This window comes from Rhineura floridana, chromosome 12, assembly GCF_030035675.1.
Source record: "Rhineura floridana isolate rRhiFlo1 chromosome 12, rRhiFlo1.hap2, whole genome shotgun sequence".
Lineage (NCBI taxonomy): Eukaryota > Metazoa > Chordata > Lepidosauria > Squamata > Rhineuridae > Rhineura > Rhineura floridana.
In genome coordinates this window covers 10,624,018-10,646,864 of record NC_084491.1, presented here as the reverse complement: position 1 = coordinate 10,646,864, position 22,847 = coordinate 10,624,018, and the positions used below count along the sequence as shown (strand labels likewise).

Sequence of the window (22,847 nt, the reverse complement as noted above, 5' to 3'; positions counted from 1 at the left end):
AAGTTCAAGTTCAGGGGAATGCTTGCCTAAACAGGTGTGTCTTCAGGAGCCTGCAGAATGGCAATACTGATGGAGCCACTCATATTTAAGCAGGGACAGCAGTAAGGATTGGTGAGTGAGTAGAAGTGAGAAAGGATGTTATCATTTAGGTAAGGGGTGGTGAACTTGTGGCCCTCCAGATGTTGTTGGGCTCCATCTCCCTTGATACAAAATGTGCCATAATTGTAGCTCAGTGGTAGAACATTTGCTTTGAATGAAAAATGTCCCAAGTTCAATCTCTGGTCTGATACATAAGCAGTTTCCTATGTTTCTGTATCACCATTTGTGTCATGACCATGGGATCTGATTCCCCTTCCTCAGGAGTTTTATTTATTTTATTTATTTTTATATAGCTAAGACAATCTCTAAGCTGGTTACAAAATAACTATGCACACAAGCACACACATTACTGTATGTAATGCAATGCAAAACTACAATACAATGCAATATAAAACAATACCATCTTCCCCAAAAGCAGGATCGTCGCCAGAAGGTAGTGCTTGGGGAACATTGCTCGACACCCTGGACTCTCCATTGTGGAGTCCCTCAGGGGTCGGTCTTGTCCCCCATGCTTTTTAACATCTACATGCAGCCTCTTGGTGCCGTCATCAGGAGTTTTGGAGTGCGTTGCCATCAGTATGCTGATGACACGCAACTCTACTTCTCCTTTTCACCTTCTTCAGGAGAGGCTGTTGATGTGCTGAACTGTTGCCTGACCGCGATAATAGACTGGATGAGAGCTAATAAACTGAGACAATCCAGACAAGACTGAGACACTGTTGGTGAGCTCTTTACCTGCCCAGATGGTGGATGTTCAGCCTGTTCTAGATGGGGTTACACTCCCCTTGAAGGAACAGGTTCATAGTTTGGGGGTCCTTTTTGACCCTTCCTTGTCACTTGAGGCTCAAGTGGCCTCGGTGGCGCGGAATGCGTTTTACCATCTTTGCTTAGTAGCCCAACTACGCCCCTATCTGGACAGTGACGATCTCGCCTCTGTTGTTCATGCTCTGGTAACTTCTAGATTGGACTACTGTAATGCGCTCTACGTAGGGCTGCCCTTGAAGACCGTTCGGAAACTTCAGCTAGTGCAAAACGCGGCAGCCAGGTTGTTGACGGGGACCCATTGGTCTGCGCATATAACACCTGTCCTGGCCTGCTTGCACTGGCTACCTATTTGTTTCCGAGCCAGATTCAAGGTGCTGGTTTTGACCTACAAAGCCTTACACGGTGTGGGACCGCAATATCTGATGGAACGCCTCTCCCGCTATGAACCTACCCGTTCACTTCGTTCAGTATCTAAGGCCCTCCTCCGGGTACCAACCCATCAGGATGCCCGGAGGATTGTTATTAGATCCAGGGCCTTTTCTGTGGTGGCCCCCGAACTATGGAACAGCTTACCTGAGGAGATACGCCTGGCGCCTACGGTTCTTTCTTTTAGGCGCCAGGTTAAGACCTGGTTATACTCCCAGGCATTTTAACGTTCATGTTTTATATTAAATGTTTTTTACTCTACCTTGTTGTGACCTTGTATGTTTTATTGTAACTTTGTATTTTAACTCTGCTGTTCACCGCCCAGAGAGCTATTCGCTATGGGCGGTCTATAAATAAAATAAAATAAATAAATAAATAAATAAATAAAAACATAACAGCACATTTTGAAGAGTCAGCCTCCCTCTTGTCAAGGCACAGATCCTGACTCATGAGTTTCAAGCTTGTGCCCAGCTTCCTGGACTGGGGTTGCCTGACCTCAGTTGTCCATGTTCTGGTGACCCTCTGCCTGGACTACTGTAATGCATTCTACATGGGACTGCCCTTAAAGATGGTCTGGAGGCTACAGCTAATGCAGAATGTGGTTGGTAGGATGGTAGGTGGGGCAGTCCAATGAGACCGTGTGTCTGTTGGAAGTTTCACTTCTCACTGTGTGCTCTGAATCTATTGACCATTAGGGGCAATAATAATAATAATAAATAAACTTTATTTCTACCTTTCTTTATTTCTTTCTTTACAGCTAAAAGATAACACACCATTAAAACATAGAAATGTATACAATTAAAAATAGAATTAAACTATGAGAAAAATTAAAAACTATAAAACGTATGTTTAAGAACAGCAGATAATTTAAAATAATAAGATCATAATGTAGTCACCCATCCTATGACACTTAATCCTGGCCGTTCTCTATCCCAAATGCCCATTCTCTTTCATATTCCTTTATATCTCCAATAGATATAGTTGGTCAGTTGAAAGGGCCCCTGCTTGAATTCTCTCCTTGTTCCGTTCCTCAAGTTTAAGCATGCCTCTGATTGGTTAGACTGATATCCTCAGGGCTATCATCCCAGTTCCTTCTTCTTCCCACAATTTTCTCTCTCTCTGCCTTTTGAATTCAGCTAGTGTAGATGATTAGGCTTTCCTAACCATGTGTATTTTCTTAATGAGTTTATTTTGTTGAAGATAAACACCATTCTCTTTCATATTCCTTTATATCACCAATGAACTCTGCTGCATACAGTAACTCTCTTCATAGGGACATAGGTCCAGACATAATTGGAGATTTATAAAAGGAAAAAGAAAAAGGAGTCTGTGGAGTCTGTAATACAGACAGATTAGATAAGAAAGGATAGCTACTTCTGAATTTTCTAGGACATCTGATGCCACTGAGCAGCTAAATGACTCAAACTACAGAAGATGGTACTTTGGATGAAAATGCTGCTGAATACTTTGGGGTTAGCCTTTGTCCTCGAAGAACCAAGGCCAGAGGCATTTCAAAAGAAATAAGATGAATGGGATGCCACACACAGGAAAGCCATGGGACACATATCTCTAGCTGTAACTGATAATCTAATTTACCATATTGAAGATAAGCAAACTGCAAAAGAAATGTGGGAAAGGTTGAGGTAGGCTTTTCAACAAAACAAAATGAATACTCAAGTTTCCTTGATGCTAAAACTCTGTAACAAGAGGCTTAAAGATCTTAATTATCTATCAGGGCATATGAGCTCTTTCTTGGGAACAGTAAGAGAACTGGAGCAATAGGAGATAAATTTACCTGAGGCAGCTAAGATTGGTCTTCTGCTCAATACTTTGCCTCCAGAATATGAAGGAATAATTAATTTACTTCACATTAAGGAAAAAGTGAGTTTTGTCCAGGAGCATTTGCAAGAATTTAATCTAAGAAAACAGATACAAAATGAGGAAACCAAAAGCCAAGCCTATAGACTGACTCAAGGCAAGCATTGTTTCTTTTGTGGAAGTAATCAGCATTAGAAAAGCACTTTTCCTTACCTGAGAAAACCCCTTAAGGGCAAATTCCAAATGATTGAGTCAGCAAGACCAAATGACAAGGGAGTAAGGGGGAATGCCTCTCCAGAAAAGAATTTTGGAAAATAAAATATGTACTGCAAAAGAAATAATTTGTAGAGTTGATTCAAACCAAGCTCACATCAAGATTCACATAGACAGTGGGGCAACTTCACATTTCTTCAACAATTTGGATGTTTTCTCAGATATAGATATGGATTATAAAGTCCCAGTTTATCTTGCTGATGGACAATGTATTTATACACAAGGAAAAGGGACAGTTCATTTAAAATGTAAACTGGGTGAAAAGAGCACCACTGATGTGTGCATTCCTGGAGCTTACTATGTGCCATCTCTACAGAACAGTTTAATGAGCATAAAAACAGCTACAAGGTGAGGATGCAGAGTTTTGTTTAGGAGAGATTGTTGTTTTGTGTTCAAAGGCAGAGAACTACTTATGACAGGACTTTTAAGTAATGAAGACCTATATGAAGTAGATTGTGTGAGACAGCAAGCTAATGCTACTAAAGAATGTCTTCATAAAGACTACATGAGGTTGTGGTATCACTGATTTGGCCATAGAAATGTTGAAAGCATTTCAGAACTTATGAAAGACAATTTAGCAAAAAATTTAGACAAAAACCTGACATAAAAATTTAGACATGCAAATTTGAGTTCAAGTGTGTTGATTGTGTTAAAGCGAATGCAACTAGAGCCACCTACAGGCCATCTGTTGTTGTTGTTATGTGCCTTCAAGTCGATTATGACTTATGGCGACCCTATGAATCAGTGACCTCCAAGAGCATCTGTCATGAACCACCCTGTTCAGATCTTGTATGTTCAGGTCTGTGGCTTCTTTTATGGAATCAATCCATCTTTTGTTTGGCCTTCCTTTTTCTACTCCCTTCTGTTTTTCCCAGGCCATCTGCTGAAGTGCAACCAGAAAAACTCCTGGATTTAATCCACAATGACATCTGTGGACTCTTACCTGTAATGACACCAGTAAGGAATGTTTATTTCCTTACTTTTATCGATGATTTTTCAAGATATGTCTACACTTACCTCCTTAAAGAGAAAAATGAAGTGTTACAGAAGTCTTAAGAGTATGTGGTCAGAGTGAGCAATAAATTTGGGAGAAAGCCCAGACTGCGCACTGACAATGATGGTGAATATGCAGGGAAAGATATTGAAGAATACCTAAAGAAACAAGGCATTAAACATGAAAAAAACAATTCCTTATACCCCAGAACAAAATGGGACGTCAGAAAGGGAAAATAGAACACTATTAGAAATGAGAAGTATGCTTCTCAGTGCTATATTCCAATGCTGTGGGGAAACAATAATGACAACCACTTACTTGCAAAACAGGCTACCCACTAAAGGCAGAGAAGCAACACCATTTCAACTGTGGAATGGAACCATATTAGAGTGTTTGGATCTAAGGTGTATGCTTACATTCCCAAAGAAAAGAGAGGCAAACTAGACTGCAGAAGTGAAGAAGGCATATTTGTTGGCTATGAATTGGGCTGCAAAGGCTACAGAATACTTGATCCTACCACAGAAACAATCAAAGTATGTAGTATTGCATATTCAATGAGAGACAAAAACCAAATACCAGTAAAATGTCAGAAATCAAACTAGACATCCCAGCAGGAGAAGAAACAGTGCAGCAGTCATAGCAAGAAGTGGCTGTGACCTTTGAAACGTCAAGTGAACTCAAGCAAGAAGGGGGTGCAAGAGCTGATCAAGAGGTGAGATGCTCAAGCAGACCCAACAAATGGATGACATCCAACAGGCTGTCTCTTCTAACCAGAATGGAGGAGACACCAAAGTCCTCCAACTGGCGAGGGATGCCAGATACCGAGACAGACAAATGGCTGCAAGCTGCTGGAGAAAAAATAGAATCTCTTCACAAGAACAAAACATGGACTCTTACAGAGCTACCAAAAGGGAGAAAGATCATTGGATGTAAATGGGTCTTTACAACCACACAAGGTGCAGAAGGTGATACCAGCACTACAAAGCTAGGCTAGTTGCTAAGGGATACTCCCAAAAATACGGTGATTATTATGAAACTTTTGCACCTGTGGTCAAACACACTTCGATAAGGAAACTTCTCAGTATTGCCACCTCAAGGAAGATTCAGATTCAACACCTGGATGTAAAGACAGCCTTCCTATATGGAGACTGTGAGGATGGTATATATATATATATGGTTGAACAACCCGGGAAAGGACTGGTGTGCAAGCTTCAGAAAAGCATTTACGGCCTGAAGCAAGCTGCTAGGGCCTGGAATGACAAACTAAACCAACCACTACTTAAGGAGGGGTTCACACAAGGAAAGCCTGACCTCTTCCTATACTCGAGGTTTAAGAATAATAGATGGACATTCATCCTGACCTGTGTGGATGATTTGGTCTTATATCACCAAGACAAGGAAGACAGTGATGAAATTGTGTGAGATCTTAACAAGGAAATAGAAGTGAAGGAGCTGGGAGACATCTCTTACTATCTTGGAATCCAGATGGAAAGTGGAGAAAATGGAAACTTCTTCATTAACAAGAAAGAGAAGATAATGAACCTGATAGAGCACTTTGGGCTGACAGAAGCCAATGTAGCAGAAACACCAATGGAAGTAGGCTTCTTTAAAGACAATGAGACCAAGGAACCACTGCAAAACAACAGTCAGTACAGGACAGTAGTTCGAAAGCTTCTGTACATATCAACTGTAACAAGACGACATTGCAGTAGCAACAATTGGGATACTGTGCAGAAAAGTTAATGCACCAACAAAGAAAGATTGGAGTGCAGTCAAGAGGATAGGAAGATATCTAAAGGGAAATGCAGATCTGAAATTGATGCTACCCGCAAACAGTAATTAATGAGTGGTAGGTTATATGGATTTAAACTGTGATGAAGGCAGAGAAGATCAAAAGTCCACTAGTGGGAATCTGTTATATTATGGAGGAGGAGTAATCAGTTGGACTAGTAAGAAACAGTTAGTCGTAGCCCTCTTCTCTACAGAAGCAGAATACATATCTGCAACACAAGCATGTCAAGAAGCAACCCGGTTACTCAGACTACTCTTAGAACCCGGTTACTCAGATTACTCAATGAACCAAAACCAACTAAAATGCATGAAGACAACAAGAGTTGTATTTTGCTCTCCCAGTCAGACACTGCAAAAAAAGCACATTGATACCAAGTACCACTGCGTGAGAGATGAGCAACAGAAAGGGCTCATTGAGCTGAAGTACTGTCCAACAGAAGAAATAGTGGCAGATATTCTTATCAAGCCACTACCTAGAGAGCGTTTTCAGGATCTTCATGAAGTGATGGGAGTCGTGAGTTTGAGTATGACACAATGAGAAGGGGTGTTGGAAGTTTCACTTTGTGCTTGGAATCTATAGACCAGTGGCTCCCAACCTGGGGGCCGCAAAGTAATCCAGAGGGGGCCATGAACAGTAAAGAAATGAATTATTTATTAATTTTTTTTAAAAAGTCTTCACTCCCTCTACACTGTCTGCTTTCCACTGCCGCTGCAGATGACACCTCCCCCTTGCTCCAAACAAGAGGGGAGGCCTTTTCTGAAGCTCCAGAGCATCTTTCAGGCGCAATAAGGGCAGGCATCTGCCTATAAAATACATGGCAGATGCCAAAGGAGGCTGAGAGTGGAGCTACCAGGAAGAAGAGGGGATTACTATCACTGATTCCCGTCTACTGGCACTGCCGCTACTGGCAACACCCTTAGTTAGAATGAGAGGAGAGGGCTTCTTGTGAAGCAAAAAGAAGCAAGCCTGAAAAAAAAGGTTGCTTTCCCCCTTCCTTCCTGGCAGCCAGCCTGCCTCCCTGGGGGGAGGGGGTCACAATTTTCTTTCAGCTTATAAAGGGGGTCCCGTGCTCATAAAGGTTGGGAACCACTGCTATAGACCATTAGACGAAATAGATATACAGTAGGGCCCCACTTATACGGTGGGTAATGTTCCAGGCCCCTGCTGAAAAGCAAAACCCACCATAAAGTGGGACATAGCGCGCGATCAGCTGTACAGTACAGCTGATTGCACTCTACAGCTGATCAGCTGGAGCATGCAATCAGCTTTAGTGTGGGAAGCTCCAGCCACCACACTCCAGCTGACAGTGCTTGGCCCCTGAAGCTGTCAGCTAGAGCATGGTGGCTAGAGCTCCCCACACTCCAGCTGATCGCATATTAGAGCAGCTCCCCATGCTCCAGCTGATCACTGTCAGCTGGAGTGCGGCGGCTGGAGTACGAGGAGCTCTAGCTGCCACGCTCCAGCTGACAGCAATCAGCTGAAGCGCGGGGAGCTTCAGGGGCCAAGTGCTGGAGTGTGGTGGCTGGAGCTCCACATGCTACAGCTGATCACCCCGCTAGCGCTGTATTAGCAGAATGCCGAAAAGCAGGGCACTGAAAAGCGTGGCCCTACAGTAGTTAGTTGAATCGACCCCTGCTTGAATTCTCTCCTTGTTACTTTTCTCAATATTAAGCATGCCTCTGATTGGTATATTCTTGAAGAAAGTCGCTTTATGCAGCAGAGTTCATTTAAGATATAAAAGAATATGAAAGAGTGGTGTATATCGTAAACAAAATAAACTCATTTTATTAAGAAAGTACATGTGGATAGGAAAGCCAAATTATTTACACTAGCTAAATTCAAAAAGGTAGGGTGGGGGATGAAGAAGGAGGAACTGGAAGTGATGACAGCCCTAGGAATATCAGTCTAAGCAATCAGGGACAAACTGTCTTGAAATGCTGCTTGGAACCAATTGGGTGGGAAAAGTGGGGGAAACGTGACTCCCTGCTTAAGATTCCAAAAAATATTGAAAATCCTGACTCCAGGTCAGGAATCCAAAAAAAGTCAAAACATGTGACCTCGGGTCAGGATTCCCAAAAATGTGAAATTCAAAACTGCCCCAGAGTGTCCTAAAATGGTGCTCAAGAGCCAATTACGGAAACAAGACTGCCAGCTCTAGATTTGAAAAAAAATCCAGAAAATCCAGATTACAGCTGAAGAGTCCAAAAAAGGAAAAAAGTGACCTGTGAGTCAGGATTCCCAAAAATGTGAAATATTTCAAAACTGCCCAAAAGGGTCCTAAAATGCTGCTCAAGAGCCAATTTGGCAGGAAAAGTGGGGGGGAACATGACTGCCTGCTCTAGTGTCCAAAAAATCATGAAACTCCTGATTCCAGGTCAGGAGTCTCAAGAAAGTCAAAAAGTGTGATATGTGGGTGAGGATTCCCAAAAATGTAAAAAATTTCAAAACTGCCTGAAAGGGTCCTAAAATGCAGGAGCCAGTTTGGTAGGAAAAGTGGGGGAGACGTGACTGCCTGCTCTAGGTTTGAAACAATCTTGAAAAACCTGATTCCAGGTCAGGAGTCCAAAAAGGTCACATCCACACCAGAGATTTAAAGCACATTTAACATACATATAAAGCACATGGCTTCCCCCCCAAAATAATCGGAACTGTAGTTTACCCCTCAGTAGGGATGGGTGAAAAATTCAATTTAGTTTGCATCTCAAGCCAAATCATCAAATTCAAACTTTCTGAAACAGTATGAGAACTAAAACCAACCATCTTTCAAAATTTGCACTTAATTTTGCAACACAGCTCGACAACCAAACAATGTAAAAAATGTCTATGTTAGGGAATGCATAAAAATGAATATATGAGGGATAATAAGATACAAAAATGCATTAGTTAAAACTGCCTACAAATTGTGTTTATTAGGAGAAATTTGCACTAAGATGCTAGAGAATTTTCACTAGGATTTTTTTTTAAAATTTGCAAATTGCTGCAGCAATGTGGAGAACTGAATTTAAGATTGGAAAAATTGAGAGAGAAAAAATGGACAGATCTTTCCTTCCCTATTCCTCAGAGAGCTACAGTTCCCAGCACCCATAACAGAATTCTTTGGGGGAAGCCATGTGCATTAAATGTGTGTCTAGCATGGATGTGACCACACGCTCCAAACACATACCACACATTTTAGTTCAAACTATGTTTAGAACAACTGCATTTTATTGTAGAAACAAATAGAAACAAGCCTTGCGTTAATAACACCTGAACACAAAGCGAGATCCGAATTAAAATATTTCAACGCAATGTACTTCTTGGAGAGAAGAAAAGGCATTTCTGCAACAGTTTGGCAATCCGGTAACCGTATCTGCAACTTCTGCTGCTGTTGCCTATACGCTGTGATGCAGGGAATTAAAAAAAAAAACATAGCAGAAAATCAACAAGATTATACATCAGATAGGAATTGGGGCCAACTAGTTCCCAGGATTCTTTGGGGTAAGTAAAGTGTTTTAAATGTATGATATGCTTGCAGCCAGTCTCAAGAGTTCCTGCCAATGAGGACTCTGCCCTTATTCAACCCGAGGGGGCAACTTTTAGGTTCTGCTCAGCACACAGGCATCTCCTACTGGGAAGTTCTCCCAGGGCAAGAGAACAATTAAGGGAAGAATTTAAAATGGAAGCCAGTTTAGCCAGTAAGAGCTGCTTCTGGCATGCACCATGTTAATTCTCCCACAATACCTTTGGGGTCCTGACGTTGGAGTCTTAGAATCATTGTGGGGGGATTTTAAATGGCAGGAGGAAGAAGGGATGGGGGAGGATTTTGGTTCACAATTTGAATAGAACCTCTTCAATCTGCATCCAATGGACCATGCTCAGATCTGAATGCAGACATGCGAATCATATCACATGCCTATGAGCCTTTCCAAGCATAGTTCAATCCAACTTCCAGTTTGTTTGTTTTTTAAAATCAAGGTAGTCCAAGGGTTTTCCTGATTCTGTCCTTTCCCCCCTTGCTTTTAAACTGTTCCTGGTTGCTTGCAGTGGAGAGGAAAGTGTGACGTTTGCCACATTTGTTCAATACAATGGATGATCTTATTTATATTTTGATCAAACTTTATGTCAATTAATTTTCAATGTTTGCTTTTATCAATAATGTTTAATGATTGTTTTAGATTGCACTTTGTGAACAACTCAGATTACCTGAAAGACTGCCTGACCCTGTACAGACCTATAAGATCATTTAGATCATCTGGGGAAATTCTACTCATGGCATGGCACTCTACAGAATATTCTAGGGCAGTGATCTGAAAACAGGCATCTTCCACAGTTGCCCCTGTACTATGGAATGACATTTCTGCCATACATGAAACAGCAACCATTAGTTGCTTCAGATGTCTTGTAAAGACACACTTGTCATATCTAACCCCACTTCTGGTCGCAGGAGTCCTCAGAACCTCAGGTGGTACGCAGAGTGCCCCTTGGTGGGGAGCTTACTTAGAGAGTTCTGTTGCCCCCTTTCATCACAGGACTCCGCTATATTATACAGCCACAAGAGTGGCTGTATACTATAATCAATAAACAGAGGGTGGCTAGCATCCAAATGGGCAATCAAAAAGAGAAGGTCAAAGACCAAGATTCTGGAGAGTGGGAACTTTTATTTTTGATAATTTGCTTGTCTTTTAATCTTACAAGCTATTATCCCCTGATGAAGGCCTGTAGATAACAGGCTGAAACGTGTTGGGTTTTATCAAAAATAAAAGTCCCCACTCTCCAGCATCTTGGTCTTCGACCTTCTCTTTTTGATTGTATACTATAGTCAGCATGGATTTTTTGCATTCTGCATTGTTAAATTGAAAATGCCATTCTGATCCTTCCCATAAGCTCATTTCAAAACAAAACCTTACAAAACTTATAATCCTGAACTCAGAAACATTTGTTTAACAACCCTCTAAATTTTCATGGTGACACAAAACAGTCAGAGAGAAATGAGAGTTCAAAGTGTAAAGAGAGAGAGAAGAAAACCAGACCCCTTTTGGACTTTTTTCTGTCAGAGTTCTCATAATCTGTTGAAATTAATGAAAAATCAGCCATGTTCACAGAGTACCTGTAATCATATTATTGACCTTGCCCCATACCTTCATCTTCTGCAGTTCAAAAGTTAAAAAAATGCCTGGCTGATTTTTAATTAATTTAAGAAATTTTGGCTTGAACTCAATGATAATGTCGGGCATGCTCAATAAGAACCAAATGTCAGTGTTCTAAAAGCCAGACTCACAGCTGCTGGGCTTGCCTAATCCACACCCACACCAGACTTTGATTTCATGTGAGACAGTCATGGCTTCCCCCAGAGAATCCTGGGAAATGTAGTTTGTGTAGGGTGCTGAGAGGAAATGCCTATTCCCCTGACAGAGCTCCAGTGGCCAGACTGGTTTAACAGTCAGCCACTCTGACTGAAGCTCTGTGAGGGGAACAGGGCCTCTCCTATCAACACTCAGCACCCTTCACTAACTACAGTTCCCAGGATTCTTTGGGAGAAGTGATGACAATCTGAAGTGAAACAACAGTCTGGTGTGGATGTGGCCAGGGACAGCTTTGGTTTAAATTTGGATGGGTACATGTACCCACTGTAGAATAAAAAGGTGGGAGAAATCCTGAAAAAGAATGATACTGTTCACAATATTTTCCTTTTGGAAAGGGGCTTCCCCTCTGCCCAGTGCCCACCTACCCACCCTATCCCTCCTCCCCCTCCTCTCCCCTCCCTGCCATCCCCCCTCCTCCCCCTGCCCCTCCCCTAGGTCAGTTTCACCTATCCTAAGCATGATTGCACAGGAGTAAATCCCACTGAACTAAGAAAGCATACAAATGATCAAACCAGCCCTCCCCTCCTCTCTCCTCCATCTTGCCCCTCCCCTCCCCCTTCCTTCCCCCTCCTCCTCCCCCTTCCCCTCCCCTCCCCCATGGTCAGTTTTACCTATCCTAGGACTACGACCCAGGAGACCAGAGTTCAATTGCCTACACAGCCATGAAGCTCACTGGGTGACCTTGGGCCAGTCACTGCCTCTCAGCCTCAGAGGAAGGCAATGGTAAACTACCTCTGAATACCCCTTACCATGAAAACCCTATTCATAGGGTGGCCATAAGTTGGAATCGACTTGAAGGCAGTCCATCTCATTTTCAAGCATGATTACACGGGAGTAAATCCCATTGAACTCAATAACCATGCAAATGATCAGACCTGCCTTTCCCCTCCTTCCCCTCTCTGCTCCCTTCCTCCTCCTCCTTCCTCCTCCACTCTAGGCTTCCCTCCCCATGGTCAGTTTTACCTATCCTAAGCATGATTGCAGGAGAGTAAATCCCACTGCGCTCAATAAGCATGCAGATGATCAATCCATTCTCAGCAAACTTGCACAGGATCCCATTTCTTACCTCCCGGACAAAAAAGCAGGGAAATTCACTAATAGGCAAAAATACCTTACGGTTTAAGAATGTACCTATAGCCAACAGATTATTCTATCACATTTGAAAAGGCAGCGAAATTGGGCAGCTATAGTGAATGCACCAGGAGAGCAGGAGACCTGACCTCCTCTCTGAGATATGGGACTGCCCTACAAATTTGTCAAAATGCAAACACCATTTTGGTTGGTCGGGGGGAGGGTACGACTGGAGCAACAGAGGAGAAATACAGGTAAAGAAGCTAGGACAGTTAAGAAACCAAGGAGCCAGGAGCAGGAGCAGCCGGGGCTGCATCTATCGCCCGGCTTCCCAGTACCGTGTGCTGCTGCCAGTTATCAAGAGGGAGAAGGGAGGGGCAAGGCAACAAGGGGACCTATAGGACTGGACCTCATTTTTTATTTGTTTGAAGTCCTTGAATCCCTGATTTTATGTTTTCATAGTCCTCCACTGAAGAATGTTGACAACATTTCATATACTGTGATGTGTTTTAAATAAGAACATAAGAAGCTGCAGGATGTGGCCAGGGCCAGCAACAGGCATGACTGAGCCCCTGGGCACCAACCTGCTCTGGGCTCGCAGCGCTGTAGCCCAACACCCCTCCCAATACTGGCTAATAAACCTTCTTGCGTACCCCACCTACCTCTTGTGTCATGTGAATGATGTGCATGTGTAGCGCACATTCCTGCTATCAAGAAAGATGGCAGCAGGGGCATTAGCCCCTTAGGGAAGCCCCCACTGCCATCTTGGATGATGGCAGGCATCCGTGCACAGCAATCACACTGATGGGAGAGGTAGGTGGGGCATACGTGCAGGCATATTGAAGTCTGAGCTATCTGTATTGGGGGGATGCCTTGATGCTCCCTCTCCACGATAGGGTTGGGCTACAGAACCCGACGCTACTGCAGATCACAGAACAGCAGCACCACCCTCCCACCCTAAGTATAGGCCCTTCAGTGGCCCCTCTGGGCCACAGGGGCCCTCAGCCAGGGCCCAACCTGGCCAGCTTCTGGCATCGGACTTATCCTCCACAAATTTGCTTAATCCTCTTTTAAAGCCATTTCCTTCTCACTCATATTTTTGCATTACCCCCCCCCCTCGGCATGCTATGGATACATCATTATTATATTTTTGCAGCTCATTTAGCATCTCAAGTTTCTGTATTAAACAGGTTTTGTTTAAAATGTGCACTCTATTTTTTATATTTGAATCTTTGTTTTTACTTTCTCCATTCATGACAAGGTTATACTTTCTTCTTATGGATTATTTATTAATACCTGACTGTACTGCACTGTTTTATGGTGTCTGATGCTGGCCAACAACTGGTAATTAAAACCCAATAACCATCAATATTAGTTATTTGTCTGGCCTATTTTGCAATAAATTTAAAATATTAGTATTATTGAAATGAATTATCTAAATGGTTGTGGATCAACTTGAAGGCAGTCCATTTCCATTTTGTGTTTTGAAATGAATGACTGTTATACGGCTTGTTGTAATGATGTGTCAATATGTATATTGGTTGTTGTGCTGCTGTTCTTGCGTTGTGATCCACTGTGCATACAGTTCTGTGGGGAAAAGGGGGGCATACAATTTGCAATCATCTAAATCACGTGCTCCAATCTGGAGCTAGAGCCCTTCACAACAGAGCCAAAGAAAAGTAGACATGTGTAGGGTTAAGTGTAAAAATCTACCTTGCAGTCTCCGGCTGATGTGCTTCTTGAGATCTAAATCAAAAGGAGAGAAAATGTACACAGTTCAAGAATAGTATTTTAGGAAACACAAAGACATTCCCAAAGCCTTAATACCCAATTCTTCAGCCAGGCCACTGGGGATTGTCCTCAGGAAGCCAAGCGCATACATGTAGCAGAATCCAGGAATGTTCCTGGAATGTGCCATCTCAGGCTTTACATCGGGGTGAGGAATCTCAGGCCCAAGAGTTGAATGTGGCAACTCTCTCTCTCTGGGTCACACCCCTCAAGTGCTCTGCTCAAGTGCTTTTGCCTGGCTTGAATGTGTCCTTGAACTGTGCAAAGGCCTCTTGCTTGCCTGAATGGAAAGAAGTGTGTGGAAACCTCTGGCTTCTGTGTGTCGGGAGAGGTAAGAGTTACAGTGGTTGCTCCACCTACATTGTGCCTCTGGCAAGGAGCCCATGGAAAGTTGCCCACAAGAGAATGCGGCCCTTGGCCGATTCCCGCTTTAGGTAGTGCGGTAGTGGTGTGCCGGCGGGGGGGGGGGAGTACTCCTTGCATTTTAGAAAAATCACCTCTCAGAGAAGTCTGTCTTTCCTTCCCACTAGCCTTTTAACCTTTTAATTTCATCTGTGTTGGAACTGTTTTTAAGCATTTTTTAAAAAGGTGTTTGGAATATTTGTTTTTTAAGATGCTTTGCTTTTAAGATGTTTTTAGTGTTTTGGTTTGCCACCCTGGGATCCTTCTGGGAGGAAGGGCGGGATGTAAATTTAATAAATAAATAATAAAACACGTAGGGTGGTACTCAGTGCTAGCCCTACTCAGTGTTAGACCCACTGAAGTTAGTAGAGATGACTAACTTTGGTTCATTAATTTCAGTAGATCTACTCTGAGTAGGGCTTAGATGGATACAACCCTAAAGCAGGAGTTCCCTAACTGTGTGTCTTCAGAGGGTCTAAAGTACCACATTGGATGCATTCACCTCACCAATCTATACCTGTTGGGGAGGGAAGTGGCTGATATACACAGCTAAACAAGGATGCAGCTAAAGAAGGATGCAGCAGGATGAGGGATGTTCAAGAATTTAAACAAAAACAGAAATGGGAACAGAAATTGCTGTTTATTGCTTATTAGTTTTGTATCCAAAATGGAAATCAATCCAGTGAATGCCATTGGTATTCATCATGGCTGTTGCTTTCAGTCAGCATGAGATATGTAACTAATGACAATTCCCCACCCCCACTCCACTTTGCATTGCATTTCATTTGCAGTGAAATGAAGAGAGTGGAATAGCTTCATGAGAATGTATATTAACTACGTAAATTACATAAGTTACATAACTTCACCACAGCAGACAGTGAGACAAATAACATCGTTTTGGCCAGAAGACAAAGGACAGAAGAATGGAAACAGTGCGGCATGCAACAAGTAAAGGGCGGGAGGGAAAACTGCCTTCTTGCATCCCTAATCAGGGATTCTCTGGTGTAAACTGTGCTACAGCTGACAGGCATGATGGAATCCCAGAAGTATCATCATAGCCCAGAAGGCTGTCCCATCCCTGAGCCATAACTGATTTATTTTGTTTTCATTTTATTTATATCCCACCCTTCCTACCAAAGGAGCCCAGGGTGGCTCCAGGGATAGCCAATGTGGTGCCCTCCACTTGTTGTTGGACTCTGGCTCTCATGAGCTCCAGGAAGAAGGGAGCTGCAGTCCAGAGACATCTGGAAGACTCCTTGTTGGCTATCCCTGGACTAGGCAAAGGGGAAGGCAGAATGATGAGAGGCAATATGTGAGCTGGTCTATCATGCAACTGGTAAGGAGAACACTGGTTCATTGTTCTGGCAGCAGACTGAGAAAATGAATCTATACTTTTGTGAATGTAAGGGTGATGCATGGGTCTAATTTCACTTGGGAAAAGGAAAAGCTGCAAAAAAAAGGAAGTTTGGGAAAATATCTGCACTTTGATCATTAGGCAAACAAAATCAAGTTACCTTTCTGTATCATAATCTCCTCCTTCTCCTTCCTCCTCCTCCTCCTCCACTCTTTTCGCATGTGAGAAAAAGTCCCTCAATTTGATGATCAAGATGATGGAGCCAATCAGGACAGGCAGGAAAAGGAAGAAGCTAATCAGGAGCCAGTTCCTTGTTGTGATAGGAACACTGCGACTTTCACCCACGACTGAAGCTAGCAAAGGAAATAATAAATAAATAATATCATATCCTCTCCATTTCCCTGAGTGGTGTGCTAAAGCAGGATCTAGAGAGACAGGAGAGAAGCTGAATGAATTTGTTGCACCTTCCTTTCCTGCAGAAGATGTAGAACAGACATCCATGTCTCTGCATGTTTCAGGGGCAGGGTCTGATGAACTGAGTTCAATTGAAGTGACAAGAGATTAAGTTCTTTGGCTTATCAAAAAACCAAAAATTATCAAGGCAACAGTATTTGCCTGAGAAACAGGAGCAGAAATTGCTGATGTTCATTTATTCATCCCATATCTGCAACAGAAATCAGTCCAGCAAATACAACTGGTATTTGCTTTTGTAGTTGCTTTCAGTCTACAAACAATACATAATTATGTTTTTTCCCATTTGTATGGCATTTCCTTTGCATTGAAATCAATAGGGTGGAATAACGTAAAGACAATATAACAATGTATATTATCAATTACATAAGCTACGTAATTTCACCACAGCGGACAGCAAGGCAAATAACATAGCCTTGGTGGAAGATGAACTGTAGTGGAACACAAACAGTGCTGCATGCAATGAATACAGGGTGGAATGAAAAATTATGCCTTTTGCATTCCTAATCACAAGGTTTCTCTGCAACCTGTGGATTTGGCGGCAGTGAATCTCTGAGAACCAGTTGCTGGTAAGCAGGAGAGGGCTACTGCCTTCATATCCTGCTTGCAGGCTGGTCAGAGGCATCAGGCTGGCTGCTGCAGGAAGCAGAACTAGGTGGACCTTTGCTCTGATCCAGCAGGGCTCTAATGTTCTTATCTCCAGTGGCAGCTGGTGACTCGATGCCATTGGGTCAGTGGAATCCATTCCACGTTTTAGTCCAAACTTTCAAGGTACTATAGGTTCTGCACCTTACAACAGCTCCTTGAAAGTTCAGACTAAAACCCGGTGTGGATTCCACTGCCCCACTGACATGGAGCCACCAGCCTCCACTGTTTATTTCCTTTAACATGCTCAAGAGGGTTTTTCCAGCTGTTAGGAGAATGACCCTCTCTTAACCCACTGAACCACCCACAGACCACCCTGATCTGTTAACCAGACCTCTGCCTGCCAAAGGAATCCTCAATATGATATGTTGCTTATAGCTCATTCTGCTTATGGGCAAGCATACACTAAAATTTATTAAAAGTCAATTAAAAGCCAAGAACTAACCGCTTCGGAATGTGCTGTCGATGCTTCCTCCCAACCCTCCTTTCTCTTCTGTTGTGCAGTCAGGGGGGGCCCAGCCCTCATTGCAGTGGCAATTTCCTTTATTGTTGCACACCTGGATTGCATGGGGAAGGGGGGAAGAGAAGCCAGTTATTTCCCTTACAGTTGTTAAGACTTTGCCAAGCCGGTGCCCTCCAGATGTTTTGGACCATGACTCCTTTCAGCCCTAGCTAGCACAGCCATGCTGTCATCCAAAACATCTGGAGGGCACTGGCTAGGTGAAGTTCTACCATTTTCAGTTCTCCTGTCACCATGCCCATTGCAGTTTCCCAATTGTGGCATCGACATCTTGTTATACATTGGGGGGGTTTAGAATCTGGTTGCTACATTCCCCCCTCCTCAAACTTGCCTAGCAGGCAGAAATCCAACAGGTGCTGCTTTTATGCATTTGCTGCAGCTGTTAAAGAGGACAGGAGCTTTGCCAGAAAACAGCTGCTCCCTGCCCCTGGGCAACCCAGTATCCCTGTAGGAAAAGGGGTGCCAAGCACACAAAGATACATTTCAGCAGGAATAGGAATATAAAGGATTGTGGGATTGGGATGGATGATGTCTGTGGGTCCCCTTCAAGCCTGCAATCCTGTATCTGGAAGTTGGGATCTGCTGTAGAAGAAGCCTGCTGTAATGACCAAGCCAGTGCCTTTGTTTGGTCGATGAGTCTGTCAAGTGCCCCTCTTAATGTGTAAGGATTTTGCCAAGAAAAGTTGTGTTGCCATAGGCATATGGGTAGCCCCCCTCACCTGGCTGAGGCGGGAGGTAAATTTTGCATGAGTCAAAGGTGATGCTGGAAAGATGCAGAAAGGCTCTGTGCTGAATCCAAAGCTATGGCTTTGGAGAGTCCCCTGGAAACCTAATGGAGAAGCAAGATCTGTTGGACTGTTAATGCTGTAGGCTCCTCCATCTTACACTCAGGTTGTATATATGTGTAAATAAAACCATATATCCTGAAGACACCACAGTCTCCACCGACCTTCATTCCAAGAAAGCCAAACCTTGGCTAAGTGCAGGAACCCCTGGAAGTCTTGCACCACTTGGAGATGGGAGTACACACAACAATATGGATTAGAGATCGATAGTTCAAAACAGTGTTTGATGGAGCCCATTTTCTATCTCCCCCCATATATCTGCCATAAAGGTGCCAAAAGAATGTCTGCATCAGATGATAACATGGCTAGCTCACTGGAAAATTCTGGGTGCATTTGCAGTTCTTCAGTTGCTGGTTCTGTTCAACCAAGGATGGGAGGGGGAGTGGATCCAGCCAGCCAGATCCTCATCTCCCCCACCGCCATGGTCTAAATTTAGGAGGTGGGCAGAGCTGCCAATCACCTAGTGTCACAATGACTCCTGCCACCCCTCCAATTGTGGCCTTGATGTCTAATAACACGAGGGGGATCTGATTGCTACACTCCCGCTCCTCCCCCCAGCAGGGCTCCAGCAACTTGCCTAGCAGGCTGAAATGTCACCACGGCCTCAGGTGCTTGTTTCAACCCATGCCGACAATCAGCTGATTGTCAAGGCCTGCAAAGCACCACATGCTGAGCTGTGCAAGTCCAGACAATGAGCTGAAGTGTGGCAAGGCAAGGAGGATGGGGGCAGAGCAATGCAACAGGTTGGCACTGATCTCCCACAGCCGCCTCCTTCCCTGTGCAGCTCCTTCACCCCTCACTGGAATGAAAGCAAAGGCTCAGCCCAGAACCACCTATAGGGCTACAAACAAAAGCAAATTTAGCTATAGCAATGTTTGGATGCCCAGCTTTTGTTGACTATAGCACCCATCATCCCCACCCAGCTTGGCCAAGGGTCAGGGATGATGGGAGTTGCAGGCCAACAAGACCTGGAGACCTAAGGCTAAACAACACTGGGCAAAAGGCCATCAGGCTCCACCCCCAGTCTAACCCAGATGTCAGAATTTTAGAAACCAAAGTTGGCAACCCTGGTGGGGAAAGGCAAATCAATTTCTTTCTTTCTTTCTTTCTTTCTTTCTTTCTTTCTTTCTTTCTTTCTTTCTTTCTTTCTTTCTTTCTTTCTTTCTTTCTTTCTTTCTTTCTTTCTGTGCTCTGGGCACAAAATGTGGTCAAGTGATTTTGTGTGAGCATGGATGAACACTTTTAGTACATATTTGTTTTGTTTTACCAAGATTTTTATTTTGTATGTTACTGTCCCTGTAAATCGCTGCAGGTCTCCTTCTGTCTGTGTGAAGAGATGCCACAACTGAACAAATTGAAATGAATGCGCTCCTCCTGGCTGTTCCCCACAAAACTACAAATCCCAGGGTTCCATGGAAGAGGGAATGACCGCTAAATGTATCTGCAGTGCGAGACACCACATGTTTGGTACTATTTGAAAAATAACCTGCTGTTACTCACTCCTTTATTGTGGCAGTTTCTTTCTGGATCGCAAGTTGTTCTTATCACAGCCCTATCCACGCACTTCTGGTTCAAGCAAATCTAAGTTAAATATATATATATATGGGACCACTTCAGGTAAAGAGACCGGCAGGAAAATAGCCACAAGAGCCCTTTGCCTGTTGAGTCTGTGTGCGTGCACACACACAGACACACACACCCGTCAGCAATTGGGGGAGAAGGCTGGAGGGGAAAGAAAGTACATAAAGGCTGTGTGTGCACCATACATTTAAAGCACATGGTTTTCCCCAAAAGAATTCTGGGAATTATGGTTTGTTAAGAGCCAGTGTGGTGTAGTGGTTAAGGTGTTGGACTATGACTTGGGAGACCAGGGTTTGAATCCCCACACAGCCATGAAGCTTACTGGGTGACCTTGGGCCAGTCACTGCCTCTCAGCCTCAGAGGAAGGCAATGGTAAACCCCCTCTGAATACAGCTTACCATGAAAACCCTATTCATAGGGTTGCCATAAGTTGGAATCGACTTGGAAGGCAGCCCCCCCCCAAAAGGATGCTGGGAATAGTAGTTCTGTGAGGGCCAAACTGCAATTCCTAGGACTCTTTGGGGGATGTCACATCCTTTAAATGTATGGTGTGTACACAGACAAGGGATGGAAGGATCTGTCCATTTGGGTTCTCTCATTTTCTTGTTTTTCTAATCTTAAATTCAGTTCTCCACATTTCTGTAACAATTTCCAATTTTTTTGAAAGGAGAAAACCTCACAAAAATGCTTCAGCATTTTAGAGCAAATTTTCCCTAATAAATACAGTTTTGTATGCAGGTTTGACTAATGTACTCATTTTTGCAAGCAAATTATCCTAATATAATACATTTTTGTATGTTATTTTTACCAATATATTTATTGCATGCACACTTTCCCCTAATATAAACATTGCTTGGTTGGAGAGCTGAATGGCAAAATTCGGATAAGTGTGAATTTCAGAGGATGGCTATTTCAGTTCTCATGTTGTTGCGGGAACTGCGAATTTGATAAATTTAGCTTTAAATTGATTTGCTGAATCAAATTTCCTGTCCCTAATGCAGACATAGAGGAACAGAGGGGAGGGGACTGGGGACCTCCCTCTCTCTGTTCTTCATCTGCCCATATGTCCTTCACTTTAGCAGATATTTATTTATTTCAATTTGGATGTCTCTGTCCCACATAAATGTGCCCGAAGGGGCTCACCACATAAGAAGCAAAAGTACATATCCATTACACACTACAACTGTAGTCTAAATACCAATTCATTTCAAGACGTACTATGGCAATCCAAAGAAATAATTCATTTTGCTAATATGGACATTAAAATAGTTTAAGTTCAGGATAACATAGACTATCAAACAGTAAATCACATCAGCTGGTATCGGTTGGTTAAAATATATAAACCAGAGTCAAAAATTGTAAACATTTCCAGGCAGTCAGATTTCTACAACTGTGTAACCAGCAGCCAGGCCCCCAAATTGCTCAAGAGGCAGCAGCAGATCCACTGCAGCTCTTTGCTCCTCCCTCTCCCAGATAATTAGCTGCTCAGTCTACCAGTCATTCTGCATAATGCTGTTAATTAGTTTTATTGCTTTGTCACCCTGCCCACTCCTCTCACAAGCAGAAGAGCAGGAGAAAGGGTTGTACCCGGTGCTGGTCCTTGTCAGAGCAGACCCACTGAAATCAATGGGCATGAGTAATTTCAGACTATTGGGTTGCATTCAGCTAAATCCTACTCAGAGTAGACCCACTGAAATTAATGAACCTAAGTTAGTTATGTCCACAAACTTCAATGGGTCTACTCTGAATAGGACTGGCACTGGATACAACCTAGTATTTCTTTAATATTAGCTGGATCTGTGCATCTAACTAAAAAAAACACCAAAGAATTGCAGGGTCATAGCATGCACTACATTGCTCTCATTTATTTACTTAACTTACGGTATGTATATTCCTCCTTTTCCCCAAGGAGCTTCCTTCATCTCACCTTGCTTCACACCCTGGTTGGACCCTGCCTTGCTATGCCATAGAGCTGGACAGTTTGCTCCACCCACTTATGCAGGGTGGAGGCCCTGACATTCCAGATCATTTGTCCACACCAGCGGAACTGCACTATCTGGATCAGAAGTCAAACCTGTTGGGACTGCTGCAGAAGCCCTGGCTTAAACCCTGATCTTGTTTTTGAAATAGTTTAAACCCTGGTTTATACTCTCACCTTGTTTTCCCCGCAACCAGTACCATCGCGAACCAAGAATGGGTCCTTCACTCCTGGCCCCTTCATGTAGTCCAAAGTGACACACAAGCGATTCTGCACCCTTGCGTAAATTATTGCTGCGTTTTCTATAATAAAAGGCTTTTTACTTGGATATTCACACACCAACTTGCCACACTTGAGGTCCCTGCAAGTAAGCACAAGAAAAGCATGGCAGTGGGCGGGTGGGGTATTCATCAGATGCCCAGAAGAATGAATCCTCCTATGCCAGCAATATGTAAAATGGTTGCTTCACTGCCAACATTTCAAATAAAGATAACTACTTGAAAAATATATCTCTATCTTAGAAAATATATTTCCATATTAGAAATGACCAGGGGATGAGCTGTCAACACGCAGCATAGCCATATGGTGGTGCATTGGACTACAGCTCCCATCAGCCCCTGTATTGCATGGCCATGCTGGCTAGGGTCAATGGGAGTTGCAATCCAAAACCTCTAGATGGCACC

The 22,847-nt window shown here is 43.3% G+C and overlaps 1 protein-coding gene and 1 long non-coding RNA gene across 9 annotated transcripts in view; one reads left to right on the top strand and one right to left on the bottom strand.

Moving 5' to 3' along the window:
• LOC133368304 (uncharacterized) overlaps positions 1 to 22,537 on the top strand; it is a 56,693-nt gene extending 34,156 nt beyond the window's left edge. Inside the window, exons 4-5 of the long non-coding RNA XR_009758619.1 lie at positions 19,918 to 20,072; positions 22,096 to 22,537. This is a non-coding gene — a long non-coding RNA (uncharacterized LOC133368304). The remainder of the gene's footprint in view (positions 1 to 19,917; positions 20,073 to 22,095) is intronic.
• The window catches only part of LOC133368298 (disintegrin and metalloproteinase domain-containing protein 2-like), a 93,320-nt gene that overhangs the window by 16,870 nt on the left and 53,603 nt on the right, over positions 1 to 22,847 (bottom strand). Inside the window, exons 16-21 of one of the 8 annotated variants that reach the window (XM_061592358.1) lie at positions 22,342 to 22,525; positions 20,106 to 20,186; positions 17,686 to 17,797; positions 16,285 to 16,477; positions 14,294 to 14,326; positions 9,350 to 9,545 (exon numbers count right to left, since the gene is read on the bottom strand). In XM_061592358.1, the coding sequence (XP_061448342.1) occupies positions 9,539 to 9,545; positions 14,294 to 14,326; positions 16,285 to 16,477; positions 17,686 to 17,797; positions 20,106 to 20,186; positions 22,342 to 22,525 (610 nt within the window). In that variant the 3' untranslated portion in view covers positions 9,350 to 9,538. Of the gene's footprint in view, positions 1 to 9,349; positions 9,546 to 13,678; positions 14,168 to 14,293; positions 14,327 to 16,284; positions 16,478 to 17,685; positions 17,798 to 20,105; positions 20,187 to 22,341; positions 22,526 to 22,847 lie in introns of those variants that run through there. The other 7 variants (XM_061592359.1, XM_061592356.1, XM_061592354.1 and 4 more) reach the window with 7 other exon arrangements.